The 18446-nt window shown below is 41.1% G+C and overlaps 2 protein-coding genes across 2 annotated transcripts in view; one reads left to right on the forward strand and one right to left on the reverse strand.

Annotated features, from left to right (window-relative positions):
- Nucleotides 1–7131, forward strand: part of arhgap39 (Rho GTPase activating protein 39) — a 77513-nt gene extending 70382 nt beyond the window's left edge. Inside the window, exons 9-11 of the mRNA XM_020080487.2 lie at nt 483–574; nt 743–912; nt 2169–7131. Coding sequence (XP_019936046.1) covers nt 483–574; nt 743–912; nt 2169–2363 — 457 coding nt within the window. The 3' untranslated portion in view covers nt 2364–7131. The remainder of the gene's footprint in view (nt 1–482; nt 575–742; nt 913–2168) is intronic.
- On the reverse strand, nt 6753–15803 carry lrrc41 (leucine rich repeat containing 41). The gene is made up of 10 exons (XM_069522598.1): nt 15619–15803; nt 15058–15144; nt 14891–14949; nt 13999–14803; nt 13602–13823; nt 12492–12656; nt 11428–11526; nt 10153–10281; nt 9832–9904; nt 6753–7697 (listed from the first exon to the last, which is right to left on the reverse strand). Exons 1-10 carry the CDS (start codon nt 15707–15709, stop codon nt 7478–7480), a joined length of 1950 nt encoding a protein of 649 aa, XP_069378699.1. The 5' UTR covers nt 15710–15803; the 3' UTR covers nt 6753–7477.
- Nucleotides 15804–18446: the final 2643 nt, after the last annotated feature.

The raw sequence follows: 18446 nt of genomic DNA on the forward strand, positions 1-18446 counted from the left end.
ATACTAACTATCTTTAGACTTTTGACACGGTATACCATGACACAAGAAACCGTTCATCCCTAGTTTGGACAGAGATGGAAGTAAACTACAATTTGACTGCAAGAGCAGGGAGGTCATTCTGGCTTTTTGCTGCCTCTGGTCTGTTTGCTGTTAGAGAACAGCAGCTTTTTCCAGCTGTGGCCTGCTGTAGCTGATATCAGTACTTTGAGAAGGCTGAGATACACAGCACACTGAAAGTCACTGTGGAGCTATGTGAAGCTGAAGGGAAATGCAGGTTCATCACGACCAGCAGTTATTATGGCCACTCTAAAATATTGAATATTGAGCATAGTCAAAGAAATACATCAGCTTCCCAATAGCATTCTGCTCCTCCACTGTGGAGCTATTTAGAGGTTTTTGGAGATCTCAGGGTTATCACAACTGTGTGGAACCTGCATATAAAGAAATACAGAAATGTAACTATAATGACCTTTGACCTCCAGAGTACCAGGTGACATTGATGAAGTCAATGCCCTCAAGCTGCAAGTGGATCAGTGGAAAATCCCCACAGGACTGGAAGACCCACACATCCCAGGTTAAAACACACACACACACACACACACACACACACACACACACACACACACACACACACACACACACACACACACTTAGACCAGATGGTTCACCTGCAGTAACGGGTCAGATGGCTTCATGTGACTGTGCTCTGACCCTGTCTGTGTGTCCTTCTGTGTGTCCCCAGCATCCCTGCTGAAGCTTTGGTACAGGGAGCTGGAGGAGCCACTGATCCCTCACGAGTTTTATGACGAGTGTATCAGTCACTATGACAACCCAGAGGCAGCAATCAATGTGGTGCTGGGTCTGCCACACATCAACAAACTGGTGCTCTGCTACCTCATCCGCTTCCTACAGGTAACATACGCAGCCTACACAGGCGATGCTCTGAACACTAGGTTCCACCATTTTTTCTACTGTTGCTGATGTCAGCTCATCACATTTGGTAACGTGGTTAGCTCTTGTATTAGAAGGAGATATTTTACTATTTCAGTCTGTATTCAGTATTTGTATTTTGCTTACATTTCTAACATGTACATCTACTAAGAGAGAAATATATAGAAACATTTGTATACATGGATTATGATGAAGATTCCATTAAAATCTTACACTATAGGATTTGAGATCTTGATTTGAGAAGTTTTCCTTTCCAATCAATTATATTCTGTCACTTAGTTTAGTTACTAGTTACTTGCTACCCCTCTGCAGGCTTCCAGACCAATCAGAAGACACTTGCCTCTTAAGCAGGCCGAGCTGGTCCAGGGGTTTACCTGAGTGAGGGGCTGCATAACAGAAGGATTTAAATAAATAAGGAGTGAGTCATTGAAAGGCCAGAATAAATAATTAGAAATAAACAAATTATTAACAAAGACACTTGATACTTAAAATGAAAAGTTTGTAAGACTCTAGCTGATGTTGGACCAGTAAGCATACATGTATTTATGATAGGGTTAGACTCCTGTCAATCAGACAGATACACTGATTTTACTGAAACATTTTCTTAAAATAAATTTACCTCTGAGACATGTTATTTGTTGATTTGGCCACTTGTGGAACTACAGTCTGGGTTAGTGAGCGTATTTCTTTACCTAGTTTTTTGGCCCTCTACCCCAATACAGTGGAGATGGTTGCAGTTTAGTTTCTACTGCTCACAACTCTGAAACATAACAAACAATATTCAACAGTAGCTCCACGATCCACAGAATTCAGCTGGAAATGATTTCCCAAAGCAGAAAACTGTTAATGTCTGTGAATTATCCAGAGAAACATGAACTGTGCCTATCAAACAGATGCGTTTGAATGCTTTTAGTGCTGCACAACATAGATACAGATAGTATTTTGAATCTGTGATTTGGGAGAAACAACCCTGTGAATGTTGCAGCTTTTCCTCACACCTGCAGCAAGTGCTTCTTAAAGAGACAGATGCATGTTAGCCACAGATCAAGTATTTATTATCTATTCTTCACGTACTGTAATAAAACAGTACAATAGGTTTTTAATGTTGGTGAGTTAGCAAAGAACTAAGGTTCATGTCAAATTGGCAGGAGTTGAAACGAAGTCTGACCTCAGACGACCTTCAGAATACAGAACTCTGCTGTGTGTTGTGTTCACAGGTGTTTGCTCAGCCTGCCAATGTGGTCATCACCAAGATGGATGTGAACAACCTTGCAATGGTCATGGCTCCCAACTGTCTGCGCTGCCAGTCCGATGACCCCAGGATCATCTTTGAGAATACTCGCAAGGAGATGTCCTTCATCCGTGTGCTCATCCAGCGGCTGGACACCAGCTTCATGGATGGAATCCTATAGCCCCCCTACCACCACCACTGCCTCTATACACACACACACACACTTCACTCCCACCCTTCTCTTCACTCCCTTTAACCCCCTCCATGACAGGCTCCATGCTCTCCCCCAGCACAGGGACATCATACATTCATTCTGCTGCTGGGTGAATACCTCACATCTCCAACATGTTTACTTTCCTAGAACTAACTCAACTGATCTGACTCTGTCCTCTGTACATTTTGAGGTGAACCAGCTGTTTTTCTTTTTCTGCCAGTATTAGAGTTACAAGGTTTTCATATAGTACTGTGTGTGCCTTCACATGCACTAATCGACTGTACACATAGAATATGAAGGAATCAGCAGGGATCTCATCATGTCATCGGAGTCATTTTAAATCCAACTCATTAGTGTTAAATGAACTGGGGTTTGTCTTTGTTTCTCCTGCTCACACACACACAGTCATACTGACATGCACACACACACATATACAGTACATGCACACACACACATATATACAGTACATGCACACATGTCCAGCCCCAGGATTTCACACCCTCTTGTAAACAACACCATCCGACACAGAGCAGGAATTCTGCCTCTGTCCCACACTGGCTGAACAACACATCCAGCACCAGATTTTAACAACCAGTTCCATCACTGTCTCATGATGTCAGATTGCTGTTAGATTCTCAGACTGAGAGGTGATGCTGTGACCAACGTGTTTTCAGAGGTAGCAAACAGAACTTTTCACACTGCCAGGGTAGGAGCTTAAAACTCTTTACTGCGGCACACTGGCGCTGCTTCCACGGGACAGACAGTGAGAGAGAAGAGTGAACCTCACTCATTCTGTTAAAGGAGTGCGAGTGTCGAGAAAGACAGTGATACTGTGAGAGTTGGCCTCTTAGCCATCAAGTGACGAGAACATGGACACTCAATCACCCAGAGTTGTGTCACAGTGTCCACGGTGTTGGACAGATACATTATTATAGATTGTGTCTCAGTTGTTTGTACATTGAACACATTTTAGTTTGAAGTTAAGTTAGTGAACAGTGTCACTCAGTGTGCTTCATGGCTGATGGTGATCACTGACTACTGACGCTACTTTACACAGGCTCTCTTAAGGTCTTCAAAACCTCTGGATTTACCTCATATTGATTTAAATGTCATCTCAAAACGTATCATATTCTCTCCTCACTGCTGTAGGCACTAATGTCAGGTATTAAATGCTCTGTCTTTATATAGCGCTCTTCTAGTCTTGATGACCACACAAAGCTCATTTAACTACAGTTGAGCCATTCACACAGTGCATCTATTTGCAGTACTTTCTCAAAAACTTATCACTTACACACTGCCAGCACAGCCGTCCAAAGGGTTCCTGTATTGTTACACACTAAAAAACAGACTGATGCCACAGTTGACTGTGTGCACTAGGTGGCTGTGCACTGACCTCTCTGTCAGTTAAAGGACAGTTAAGGTTCACCATCTTGTAAAGCAACTTATTGGAATGAATCACTTAATTTTAGGATGCTTCTCCTGGTCTGCTTTACATTGATATATATTATTAAATTATTAGTTACTGGTATAAATAATTATGTATTGGGAAAATTAAATAATAATAAATATTTGTAGACCACATTGTTCCCATCAATTTTCCATCACACATCATACTTTAGTACATACGTTCTATCCTGCACAGAGCCTGTTCACACTAATGTAAACATTGTACTAATACCTTTCACATACACATCCACACAACACATAGAAATGTGCAACAGGCTGTGTTGCAGTCAGAGGCTGTTGATAGGCTCCATGCTGACAGTTTCACACTGAATCATATTGTATGCTGTGCAATCAGTCGGACTGCTGAAACTTGAACTTGAAGAAGTTTCTCACTGTGAGTCAGTGTCTCATCAGTGTAATTAACAGGTATTTAAACATGAAGTGGCTTTAATCTGGTTGTAACTGTTAACAAAGGAACTCTGAGGTTAACGCCTCTACATGGTGATGGTTGGGTTTCCCGGTGTTCTTTTTCCCCAATTCTGTCCAACTGACATGAATGCAGCATCACTATGGCCACAAGTGACAATCAACACATGTGACACAAGCAGAGAGAATCCATGATGTCATCACAGAACAAGTCACACAAACACTTCAATCATCTGTTGTGTGGTGTCCATGTTCTAATCACTTAACATGGTGGTAGGCAGTCATGTGACATGGACCGCTCCAAGACCCCACGGTGTTGAGGTCATCCGACTGCAGACAGAGAAACAGTCACTCACCTTAGCTCCATGACAGGGGACAGGTGGCTGGTCCACGGTTCTGCTCTCAAAACAAACCACAGTTCACAGCAGGAAGGCTGAGAGCAGCACTGCCACTGAGCATGCTCTCCCCCATCCTCCCACCCTCCTCTCCTCCATCCTTCTATCTCCCCTCCATCCACCACCTCACCTGATCTGACAGCAGGGCGTCGGTCCACCCACTCACTGAGGGACAGTCCTTTCTGCTCACTAATGCTTTGTGAATGCATGTAGCTGTGGGCGTGCTTGTCTGTCCTCCTGTCTCATTGTTTACACAATCGGCTTGTCTCTCACATCCCTATTTGTCTCTGTCTATGATCAGCTACTGCTGTGTATTCAATTCATTTGAGATTTGTGCTGTATTTAACAGAATTTCTATGTTTTTTAACCTATTCTTTTTATATAATTTAATTTATTTATATTTATTTGAGATTTCCTTAATGCCTTCTCCAGATACAGTATTATAGCCTCCTGTGTGTGTGCACGTGTGTTTTTCTTACAACACATGTATGTGTATGATTGTGTGAATGTCGTCAGGCACCTGTGTATTGATGTACGACTGTGTGAATCTTGCTGTATCATTTTGATTCATTAGGGGGTTTTGTAACACAACTGAAATTGATTGTGGATGATTGTGAATACTTCACACGCACACCCACCCACACAATGCTGGAAAAAAACATTAGCTTCCATCTTTGAGATCCAAATGACATAGTGTCAAACTTTATCTTTGGCTAAATGACACTTTTGTGTGACTTTGTGTCACTGTGTGTGTGTGTGTGTATGTGCGCGAGTGAGTGTGTGAGTGTATGTGTGTGTGATGTACAGCTCACTCACTAACATACACACTCGAGATAGATAATGTGTATATTGCCACTGTACAGACTATGTAAAAATAAGTATATCCAGAAACATGAGAGGAGAGGCACCACATGTGATAGTAAAACTTGCTGTGGAACATGTTGGGGGGGGTGTAGGATGTTTTTTGTTTTTTAAGTCTTGTTTCAGTGTAAATCTCCCTCACATTGTTAGAGGTCTATGAGTGGCAGTTGAAGCCATCTCTCTGAACAGTCTGTGGACACACAGGTCTTTACCCATCCTACACTGTTTTCCAGTGTCACAGTGAATCTCTCACTTATTCCAGAAACAGTGTGTGGACATATACACTGTTTTCCAGTGTCACAATGAATCTTTCACTCATTCCAGAAACAGGTGATGATTGTGTCACTTCTTTAAGAGAATGATTCCTTCACGTGTCATAGAGATTATGAGCTGTGTAAGTGAGCTCTCCGTCTCCAGTACATGAATCAGTGTGTCACTGAACCATGCTGCAAATATTCAGGGCACTAACACACTGCCTCCCTCATACTGCATCCAGCTGATAATTAAAAGACATCACGCCCTCATGGGAGCAGGACTGTGTGGTGGATGTTTGGTCCTTTACAACACACAGGAGCCTAAGTGTTGACAACAGGACAATGTGAAAATAAAACAGATTTATGTGAACCTCTACCTGAGTGAACGACACAATGAGACACCATCATCAATCGTGCAAAACAAAACAAGGCCATTTTGTTGAAAGCGTCCTGACGCCTGTACAGAGACAGGTTTGAGGCTAGCTTCGCTGTGTCTCATCTCTCTGTATTTGCAGCTTGTTTCTTATTTCACACTAGGAAGTAGAGGTTTAAAGATGATTTGAGCTGCAGCTCGATGGAACTACTTATTGATCACCAACAACTGGGTGGTAGCCAGGTTTGAAACACCGGTGACCACCGACTAACTAACTAAGACATCATTTGTGAACTACACTAATACAGTATACACCAATTTGCTTCCCATTTATTGTCTGATTACAATGCATATGATCATCTAATGAGGGTGAGCTCATCTGTTCCAACAACCAATCATTTCAATATTTGAATAACTAATAACGAACACACTGACTTCTATTGTGGTATGAATGTTTCAATTTTAGTTGCGCTCTAAATGCTTAGTGAATCAGGAGCCTTGGAGGCAGCCCGGTGTGTTTGTGAGTCTCTTTGTTTTATGTAAAGTCAGTGATGGTTGTAGATAGGCCCAGCAAATCAACCAATTAGCATGCAGACATCACTTTCTTCAACATAAATTTACTCAAACATGAGAATATACAATAAGAACAAGCTAAACTTACAGTGTTACAGGATTTAGCTTTAAAAGAAAATCTTACAGAAACATAAAGCTCTTTTTAATCCCTTTTCTCTGATTGTTTTTTCTACTTGGTTCCTACTAATGATGAATTGGTGGTCAGTGTTGATGCTGTTCGTCTAATGTAAAAATAAATAATAATAAAAAAACTATGTGAGACAGCTGCTGTGAAACTGCTCTTCAACTCGATGTCAGTCCTCCAGGTTTTTCAGTTGTATCTGAACATCCACTGTCACTCACACTGTCCAAGAGGAGAATCTGAGGTGTAACAGACGCTGATTTAATAAACGAAATCAAATGTCAAACACTAGATGCTGTTCTTTTCCCACTGTGCACACACTGAAAAGCATGTTTAGTAAAAATATATAACAAAGGTATGAAAAATTTCAAACAACTAATTACAAGGTAACAATACTTGTGTTCTACCATAACTTAACTAACTAGTCTAAACCAGTTATGGAGCTTTGTCCAGCTCACTGCAGTCTGTCTGCATACACTCAACAGAGAAGCTGTTCATCTGGAACAATGTTGTCTTGTGAGGGGGGTGGAGGACTGACTGTGGTTCAACTTAACACTGACAAGGCATCTTTGGAATCTAAGTGAAGTCAAACTGACCACAGACCAAATGATAACCTGTACATACAATTTTGTTCACATGTTGCTGATGTGGTCGACCATCGTGTCTGTCGACTTCCATCTTTCCATCAGCAGCACGCAGAGTGGACGGAGCAGGTTCAGTGCAGCGTTCCAGGTGTCAGGGTCTCGATCCCCAGGGTTCATCCTGAGGTCGAGAGTCAGTCGCTGTGGGGGGCGATGTGTCCTCAGTCTGTGCGCGAACTCCAGCAGCTCAGCAGGCTGGATGAAGTTGGAGCTATTGGGGACACAAGACAGCACATGACATTGTAAACTTATACTTATCACATTATGGGTAGATATTATGAATGATACAATAAAATCAAACAAGTACCTTAATACTTTAGTATTGTAAAGTAAATGCAGTTACACCACTGTTAAATACACAATAAGAATGATGGCCCTCATATGTAGTTCGTTTTATTGAAACACATACAGTGAATAAAGATGGACAACTTGAAATCATTTTTAACACCCCCTGGTGGCTGGCTGCATGTTAGTGTATGGGACATGGACCAAAATAAAAAAAGTCCAAAGGACACATGATGTATGTTCAAATGCTCATGTGTCCACTACCATTGGATTGAATTAGTTATTTGATGCTATAAATTCTGAAGTGGGGACGACTACGTCCCCAAACTGTACGAGCAGCTGGCTGGAAAATAAGAGAATAACTAACACTCAATCTGCACTAGGAGTTCCTGTGGAGGAGGACAGTCTCTAGGAAATTCCCGTTCTCACAAGTGGCAAAAAAACCAACAGTTTAGCATTTATCAGTTTAGCATTAACATTCATCATTATATGTAGTCAATGGTTTGAAATAAAAGGTGAAATATTTCAGATTATATGTTTGTTGTTTTTTTTGCATCTGTCCCGTTTTAGAAATGACTTAAACAAGCCCAAGCACTCGCTTTGAATCCTGCAGAGGATCTCCTGCTGCGTTCTCACGTTGGCTCCTCTGAACCTTCAACTGACTTTATAAGTCCAGAGAAACTCTCACATGGAAATCCATGTTCACAATGGAGACAGTGCAGAGGATCTCCAAAGTTCAGTGCATGTCTAAAAGCAGCTGAACACATTGTATATTGGAAAAATACGGTGAATCTTTTGGGTCTTTTCATACATTACAATTTTATCGGCTCCGTCAGTAATTTAGTGGGTCAGAGACGTCAACTTAGTCTGTGTAATTGTGTGTTCGCAAGTCAGTGCAAGAGAGAGACAGAGAGAGAAAAGTGAGAAGCAGATACGCAATGATGATTGAACAAGAACAAGATGACTATTGTAATACTTGTAATGAACTTTGTAAATAATTGTAAATAAGATGTAAATGTAAAGATATGTTAAAGTTCGTTTTTTTCAACCTGGACCTTATTTCCACTGTGCACACACTGAAATGCATATTTAGTAAAAATATATAACAATGGTATGAAAAATGTCAAACAACTAATTACAAGGTAACAATACTTGTGTTCTACCATAACTTAACTAACTAGTCTAAACCAGTTATGGAGCTTTGTCCAGCTCTCCGCAGTCTGTTTCGCGGCAGATAATGCGTTATCTAGAGGCTGTATTGTGGATGCCCCAGTCACTTGCGTTGTATGGATATACGCCGATCGCATGTGGATCTAAAAGTGTTCGAAGGACTCCAAGTTACTCCAAACCTTTATGGGTGAGTAGATCTACATACCATATGCTGGAAATAAGGACCAGGTTGAAAAAAAAACTAACTTCTCCTTTAACATAGATTCACATTAATACATTAATGAAAACCATTCTAAAGGTTTCACTGATTTGCCTTGCCTCTGTACAACAAAGATTTTCAAAATATTGTAATTTATGTGCCAAGTTTTTGAAGTTGTTTTAAGGTTGATGAACTTGATACTCGTAAGAGTACTAATTAATAATATTACACAATTGCCTAATATATTTAATTGTAACAGAACAAATATCAATTCAACAAAGACTGGGTTTATCACATACATTAGTAAATTCAGTCTATACCAAAGACAGAATTTCACATTTTATCCATATCTATTTTCTTAAGATTAAAAATAAAAATTATGTGTGTGTGTGTGTGTGTGTGTGTGTGTGTGTGTGTGTGTGTGTGTGTGTGTATATATATATACAGTATATGAATGCTTCAGTACTCCCTGTTCTTTATTGTGCAATACTTGGAAATTAAATCAACAGCAGTTCCTAAATCTTTAGTTTGTCTCAAATGTGAGTACATCGAAATCTTAAAATGGGTGTCTATAGTGTATAGTCTACTGAATTGGTATTGCATACACTGTACATATAGTGTATATAACATGAAGAGTATTTTGACCTGGAGCTCAGGGGCCCAGGTACTGGGGCTTATTTGCAGCACTCACCTGATGTTCAGATGCTTCACTGAGCTGGGGGAGGATCCTGAGAACAGCTCGGACAGCACACACACATTCTTGGCTGTAGAGACATGCAGATTAGTGTACAGCCTCCTGTCACTCCATCCCTCAGACAAAACCATTCATGACTTGCAAACACAGCAACAGCACAGATATTAGTCCCATCTCTGCTGCTAGGGAATTAGGGCAAAGCTGAGTGATTTCTCACCTGACCTGACTCGTTACACTATCACGACCATTCATGATGAAACTGGTGGTTTCAATAACACTGCATAGAACTACTGGAAAACATGTGAAGGATGAACTTACTAAGTCGATTCTGAGCAAGGCCCAGAGTGTGAAGAGAAGGCACCCTCTTCAGAGCAGACACCAACTGCTGCAAAGCCTCCTCCTTGTCACTGCACTTCTCAAGAAGGCGGCAATCATTAAACCACAGCTCTAAGGGAGGGAGAGGAAAAACCATGAGGAACTCAAGTCAGGTCTGGACTCAGACATCAGACCCTCTGATCTGAGAGAGCTGCTGATGGACACGAGGACAGTGTTATGAATTAAGTCTTTTTGAAGATGCATCGAACTATATGTCATTTATATGCATTAACTCAACCCTCTGAAAACCAAGCTGCTTCTGTGAGTCTGTTTTGAGTTGATCTAGGATCTTTGTGCTGAACCGAGTCCAGTATTACACTGACCAATTCAACAGAGTGAGCCATTCCAGTACAAACACAAGTAATCACCACTCTGCGGCGTTAATTAGCCGGCAGGTCTGTGCGTGATATGATTTCCTTAAAGCCCTTTCGGACAAAGAGAAACATTTCTTTTTTTTGCCTCCACCTTTAAATCTGACCACTTTTTTATTTCAGGCACTGTCCTCTTTGTCGTATTCACTCTCGCCCGCTGCATTAACACAATGAGCAACACGTTATCACTAACTGCATTTTCTTTTTATGAGGGATAGCACTGCTGTGGCCACCACACAATCTGTCTTTCCTCATCTCCACCTCACTAACAAAAGCCTTGATGTCGGTGTCAGAAAGTTCTTCATCTCATGGCTTGACGCCACGATTCAGCAGAGAAACCATTGTGGAGGGTGGACTTCGAAGCAGATCCACTTAGCACGTTTCCAGGTTGAGTGTGATTTATAAAGGGAGCATTGTCTTGAGGTGTGCGTGTGCATAGTTTTATAAATCTGAATCTTTTTTTTCCTGCGTACAACATTTTCAGCCTTTGTGCACATGTAGTCTTTGAATCTATGAATCCTAAGGACTGTTTTATAAATGAGGCCCCTGGTCGCTTCTTTTTACCCTGATTGGATGCTTCTGTTTCTCATTTATACTACACCTAATAATTAACTTTTTCAGAGCAGTGTAAATAACAAATTGATGTCACACTGAGTCTGGCAGTTTATACAAGAGACTTAAACAAGACACCTTCAATAAGCTTCAGTGTGTAAGATTTAGGTGAAAGCAATCTATTGGCAGAAACTGAACATGAAATAATTCTGGTGATGTTTTCACTCGTGTGTAATCATACACATACAAATATATTTTCATCAGGAGAAGGCCAGCACATTTGATCTCTTCTTACCTTCCAACTGACAGTTCCTCAGTAGATTGAGGATGTCAGGGAGACAATCAGACAGATTCGAGTCTTCCAAGTTCAGACTCCTCAGGCAGTGATTGGACTCTAAAAGTAGGAAGCACGTCATTACTTTTATAGTACATTTACTTTGGTGTTACACTGATGAACCATCATGTTAGGGCTGTATATACGAGGGCTGGACAGATCACTCACAAATTAAACAAATACATACACGGAATCAACATCAACATTGCTTGTTTGTATATAAACACATTACTATTGGCTTATGTGTTACTATTATCCTAAAAATTTCAGTATGACTCAGACTTTAATTTGATTCACATGGCAACAGAGCAGTATAACTGTCAATGAAAGGTTATTCTCTCTTTAGCCAATCTTAAAAGGATAATGTTTAAGTAATTCTGTACTTTTTTACTAAGAACAAATCCTATGTAGAGATGAAAAATCTCAGTTTGTTTGAATTCTAGTCCTCTCAGCTACAAACTCACTGACTCCTTCTGAAGACAGAAATCTTAGAAAATGACTTGCAAACATAGGAACAAGCATTTCTAGTTATAAAATATCTTAAAACACAACAGTCAAGTTCATTTTGTGGTTTAATTCAGCAGTGGTGTGTGTGTGTGTGTGTGTGTGTGTGTGTGTGTGTGTGTGTGTGTGTGTGTGTGTGTGTGTGTGTGTGTGTGTGTGTGTGGGTGTCTCATTTATGTGTATTAATTGTTGATATAGTAGAGGACTACCACATACCAGGCAGATCAGTTACTGGTTTGGGTCTACACATGTACTAATAACTAATTAGTTGATAGCGATTAAATTATAAAACATCGCTAGACTTGGTGAGACAAATGTGCTCTTACTGTTTTTTGTAATCATGATTCTGTTATTTTGCAAAGACATTGTTACACTGAAGTTTTATTTATCTCCAGTCACCTTAATGACTTTGATCCACTAACCACCTACTCCCAATATGGAGATCCCCCCCCCCCCAGCTGTGTAGACCTTCGAGACAGAATGGACACTCAAACTGTGGAGAACCCGACATGACATTTCACCTGATAGAGTGGTGAGGAGCTGGCTCACGGAGCAGCCAGTTGGTATATTTATCCCAGTTATGTGAAGTGAGGTGAGATGTGGAGCGCAGCTCAGCACCGATGTGATGAAGTTCAGATCTGTCTGGAACTCAGTTATTCTTATTTTCAGCTTCTGCAGGGGCAGCTCTGCTCGGAGAAGATCAGGAAACAGACACCTCAGATTTAGTATAAATTCATGTAGACACACTCGGTCTGAGCAGCAGCTATGTTTGGTTGGATGTCACCATATTCTCAGATCTCAGCTTTTAACATTGCTGACAACAATATTTAGAGTGAAATAATCTGTGTTTTTTAAATGCATGCAATGTGGAGACAGTGAATGTTAGCCTTTGTTAGCTATGACCAGATTACCAACAGTTCTTTTGCTGTTACAGCCCCCACCTGCCTGCCGCTTCTTCTGCCATGTTTTTTTGTAACACACAAAAAATGCTGCACCTGCATCTTAGAGACTTGCTGACTCCAGGGTACAGTGTTTTCTCTAGGATTTTTGCAATGTGTTGGGGACACTGTGGTTGATGCTGGACAGGTTATACAATGAGCTTTAACACTGTGGTAATCGACCGTAGTATTAATGATTGTTTAAATTGCACACGGTAATATTTAGCATCAGGAAATTTCACTGTGGTTTTTTTTTTTTTTTTTATCTAGATCAATTATTTCATGAGAAATCAATGAGAATCTCACAATGTTAAAGAAATAAATTCTGTATCTGCACCCTGATCCGGATCCACAAAACCACTATATTTGATGGGTTCTTCCCTGACCAATACTGCATCCTTCCACCAGGTTTCGTGGTCCATCCGTCCAGTAGTTTTTATGTAATCCTGCCAAAAATATCTCAAGGCTTTCTTTCTTGCAAAGGTTGTTGAAGGTTTTCATTTCTTTTTAACTTTTACTTAAATCCACAAAAAAGGAAATAATTCCATAACACTGAGATTACCGACCGAACCACTACAGTATTAGTTACTTAGTGCCAGGATGGTTCAAGAACCTCGTGCTTCCACAGCTACGTTTGTGTATAAACTTTTACTCCCACTAACTTTAAGGCTTTTGGTAGAAGCTTAACAGCACCTGGAACATCTGACTTGGCAGCCTGAGGATATGATCCCCACATCATACTCAGGATCTCCACATGCAGGGACGTCACCTCTGGGACTGCATCCAGTAGGACTTCCATGAACCTGGTGCATGGTAGGAAGGCAACACTGAGATGAGTGAGGGAGCAGCGGGAGCTCTCAGATAGGCGCTTTAGGCCTCTGGCCAGGTCCAACAAATCGGAGCCCCCGAAGATGGCTGCAATGACACGTTAAAACAAATCAATGTGTAAAAAAACAACAAGGCCACTGAAGAAGAGTGCAGCCAAGCAAAGACAAATAAACACAATTGTCAACAGTGCAAAAGGATATTCCCACACTTCTATAAGAGACAGGATACCCTCCATCCCCAAACTTTCAATACTTAAACTTACCAGAGCTGTTAAGAGTTAAAGAGCGAAGGCAGTAAAATGTAGGCAGACTTGACTTCAGCACTCTCAGAGAGAAAGACCCACAGCGCCTGACCTCAAGACATTCGATCTGTCCCCGTGGACAAGCCCCTTCCAAGGGATAATCACACATGGGGAAGGTTGGAAAGTGAACCTGTGGATGAACAGTGAAATTTGCTTTTCCAGATTCTTCCTCCGATGACACAAAATCCAACTTGGAGCGTTTGCATGGGATGACTTGATCATCTTCTGAAGCCCTGGTCTCAAGACCTGCACTGCAACTGGCCACATCTGCACTGGCGGAAGCAGCTTGTAAATCGCCATCAAAGCTTCCCTTCTTGCTGAGCATGAGGTTCTTCAACTCTGGATGTTCATACTGGGACCCCCTTCCATGTAGGAGCCAGGCCAGCACTATGGGACACTGCACATCGACAACTATTTTCTTTGCCACCCCGTGGTCTAACAGCCGATGGAGAATGTACAACGCTGTTTGTGTCTTCCTCTTTGAGAGATCAATGGACTTCAACACTCCAACACTCTCGATCTGCTTCTCTAGAAGGTTCAGAAGAGGCCGCTGCTGCTCAGAAATTAAACCTCGAAGGGGGTTGTGCAAGCTGGGATAGAGCGAAAAATGTTTGATATATTTAGCTGCAGCCAACATGAAGGATAATGTGTTTAGGTTTGTGATGTTTTTTTGGACAAAGTTGTTTGTGAGGCCGTAGAATAGAGGTGTAAAAAGCACCCTCATGACTTCATGTTTGGCCTCGTCTTCAGTGAACAAGTCTACTGCCTGAAAATGTAACACAGGACACTTATCACATACAGGATCCAGATGCTACTGCACATTTTAAATGAGTAGAGGAGATATTACACCTACATAGTTAGGTCCACATATGTCCTTCAGAATTCCAGCCCAACCACAGTGAGTTGATATCCCTGAGAGAGGGAAAACAACAAGTAGATGAAATAAAAATAGAAATGATAAATTCCTCTGATCAGAGCTGCTGTCTCTGTGTACAAATGAAAGCCACAGAACACTGTTACCTCTCTGATTGAGCCCCGGCTGCAGCTCATCCAGCTGACATACAGTCAACTGAGGAAGAAGCTCCTCGATGAGAGCCGCTGGCAGATCTGAAGTTGGGAGATAAGTTAATGGACAGCAGCTACCTTAGCACCAAAGAGTAAAGTAACACAAATAAACTTAATAGAATGTATATATATATAAACACAGACCATTTACTATATTAACAAAACAAGTGCTCTGCAATCAAAGTATCTACATGAGAGCAGACAGTCAGTGGTGCACAGGCTAATATTGTGTTTACTATTTACTATTATAGGATTTTTGAGCAAACATCTTGAATGATCGCTGTGACTTGGATATGAATAAGATCTGAGTGGCATGGCCAGACACTCGTTAAGTAATGGAGATGGCTTCAGTGACGCTACTGTATCTGTGTATGTCCATTTAGAGGACGAGTAGCGTCAGCTACATGTTAGCTTCTGCTAACGGTTCAGAGCAGAGTGGATTTAAAGGTTCAGAGGTAGCGCCTGTACAGACTGTTGCTGTTGTAATAAAGTGACAGACATATATGACACACTCACCGAGGACATGCTCCGTGTCCAGAGCAGCGAAGTGTTTCCTGACAACCTGTAGACATGTCTTCTTCAGGGATGTTTGCTCAGCTCCGTGCATTGCTTGACATTCGTTTGTGTATCATTTACTAACGAGCTAACTAACGATGCTGTCTTCTTCTTCTTCTTCTTCTTCAGCAGCTGGCATCCAGAATGTTGCATTACTGCCACCTGCAGGTTACTTTCTGTCATTACGCCGTTGTCTTGTATCCTCTTGTCCAGTCATAATTAAAAAAATCGAAATGCCTTTCCTCCCTTTTGCACAATCTGTACATTGTAAAATGCTCACTTCACTGCCCTCAGCCCATCCTATTCGCTTTACTGTAAGTATGTGTTTTACTGTTTCCTGCTCCTGACAATGGTCACACAATCCAGTTGGGTGTTTCCCCATATTGTGAAGTGTGCCGTTCAGATTACTGTGTCCAACCCTTAGTCTGCTGATTGGTACCTGCTCCTTCCTTTTATTTCCCTGCAACAAAGAATAAGAGAAAACCAAAAACAATGCTCACGTTGTATTTTGCTGCTGACTCGTACACTATACTCCCATAGTCTAATCAGGATCTTGTTAGAGCTTCATAAATAAATCTCAGTGACTCAAAGTCAGGACCCCACTTCAGCCCAGCAAGGCATCTCATTATGTTATTACTTTTTTCACTTGACTGATATTTCCTCTCCAAGCTAGCCTCTGATCAAAATGTACACCCGAAAGACGAAAACTCTCAACCCTTTCTAATACACTTCCATACAATTTCAAGTGACATTATTTCATAACTTTTGATTTTTCCCACTCAGAATTTAAACAGCCATTTTAATCTGCAATTTTCAACTTGACTGATTCCCTTCTTAGCTATATACTCAACATTTCTTCCCCATTTCCAGAGAGCTCCATCATCGCTAAACAATGACTCTCCATATCAGCTGGGATATTCTCAAATATATCATTAATCATTATTGAAAATAGGGTTGGACTTACTACACTCCCCTGAGCCACTCCTCATTCATCCCTGCACTGATTTTCTCAATGTCAAAGAAATCTGCACCTACAGCCTCTTTATTCACCTGAGCTTTCCTTACTTCATCCTCCAAGCACACTACCAGAGCCATCATTTGCCTTGTTTTCCTAAATCCACTTTGATAAGGAGCCACCACACCTTTACTTTCCAACACATGCATTGACCTCTCATTTATCATTCTTTCCAACAACTTGAAGATATTTGATGTCAGGTCAATTGGTCTATAATTGCCTGGCTTGCTCGCATCTTTTCCATGTTTCCATATTGGAATAATTATTGCTTCTTTCCAGCTCCTTGGTATTCTACCCTTATCCCGCACTTTATTATACAGTAGCAGCAATTTCCCAAGACTCCCTTCACTCAGATGTTTTAGCATACAGTAACATCTTTCCTCTTTTCCATAGTGAAAGGCACGTTTTCCAGCCCATCAAAATTTGTTTTTCTGCACAGTGCTTCTCTATTTTCCCAAAGAAGTTTACCATCACTTCTGCCTTTTCTTTATTTGTAACTGCTTTGATACTTCAGAGCAGAGTAACTCCCCTCCCTCCTGTCCCCTCTCATCTTATTAATGACCCCCCACATTTCTCCTATTTGTGTTTTGCTTCCTTTTGAGTCACAGGATTTCCTCCAATGTGTTCTTTCAGCTTTTCATGTTGTCCTTCTCACCACTGTCTGAGCTTGCTTACACTGACTCAGATGCTGAAAGTTGTGGGCTGTTTGACTAGTTGAAATGCTTTGTTCCTATTTTTCACTGCTTCTTTTCAGTTATTCTCCCACCACTGTACCATTTTCTTCTTTACCTTTCCTATTTGTAAATAGCCCCCAAGGCCCGTGCTATAATGCCTTGCTTTGTCTGTCACTTTCTTTCAAAAAATGTTCCCTGTTTGCCAAGATTTGCTTTTCCACCAGTACTCTCTATGATCTGTGAAGAAGCAATATTTATCTTGCACCAGACTGGATAATGATCACTCCCTATAGTTCCTTTTTGATATACTGACCAATCGCATCTTGCTGCATTGTTACTTGATACAGACTCCTTTCCTGTGTTCACATCTATTCTTGTATAGCTGCCATCATTTAAGCATACTAAATTTCTCTTATTTAGCAACTCTTCAATAACCTGACCATAAGCGTCTGTTCGGTCACTCCCCCATGTTGCACAATGCCCATTAAAATCACCACACCAAACAACTGTACTACTCTGCCACGCTACCTATTCAAGTTCAATTCTAATAATTACAGCATTTTCTTTTCCACCCAAACTTTCAATCCAACATGTTCTTCCTCATTTCCCATACCTTGTACTGTGTAAGGAATACCTTGTTTCACAAAAGTGGCCAATCTGTCAGGTGGAGTGGGGGGAATGCGGTAGGAAAAAAGGGAACAGGTGGACCAAGACGCAGAACTAAATATGGTTTAACAAAAAGTGTATTTTATTTAGAAGGTAAACGTAACAAAAGAATCTTCAATAAACAAAAGTCGCACTCAATCAAAACAGGAGAGTGGAACATGGAAGGACATGAAAAAACTTACGAGGAAACGTGGCAAGTGGTGAAGGGACACATGACGAGAAACGAAGACGTAACAACAACCACATGGGGGGAACACCAAGACTTAAATACACACTTGAACTAATGAGTAACTGGGGACAGGTGGCACAAGACAAACAGGTGATCATGATGAGGGCAGGAAGTCAATTGAGGAAAACACACCGGTAGCAGGGACTACAAAATAAAACAGGAAACAGAGGAACACTGAACACACGTAAAACATGAATACAAAATG

This window comes from Paralichthys olivaceus, chromosome 3 (genome assembly GCF_024713975.1).
Source record: "Paralichthys olivaceus isolate ysfri-2021 chromosome 3, ASM2471397v2, whole genome shotgun sequence".
In the NCBI taxonomy this organism is placed as follows: domain Eukaryota; kingdom Metazoa; phylum Chordata; class Actinopteri; order Pleuronectiformes; family Paralichthyidae; genus Paralichthys; species Paralichthys olivaceus.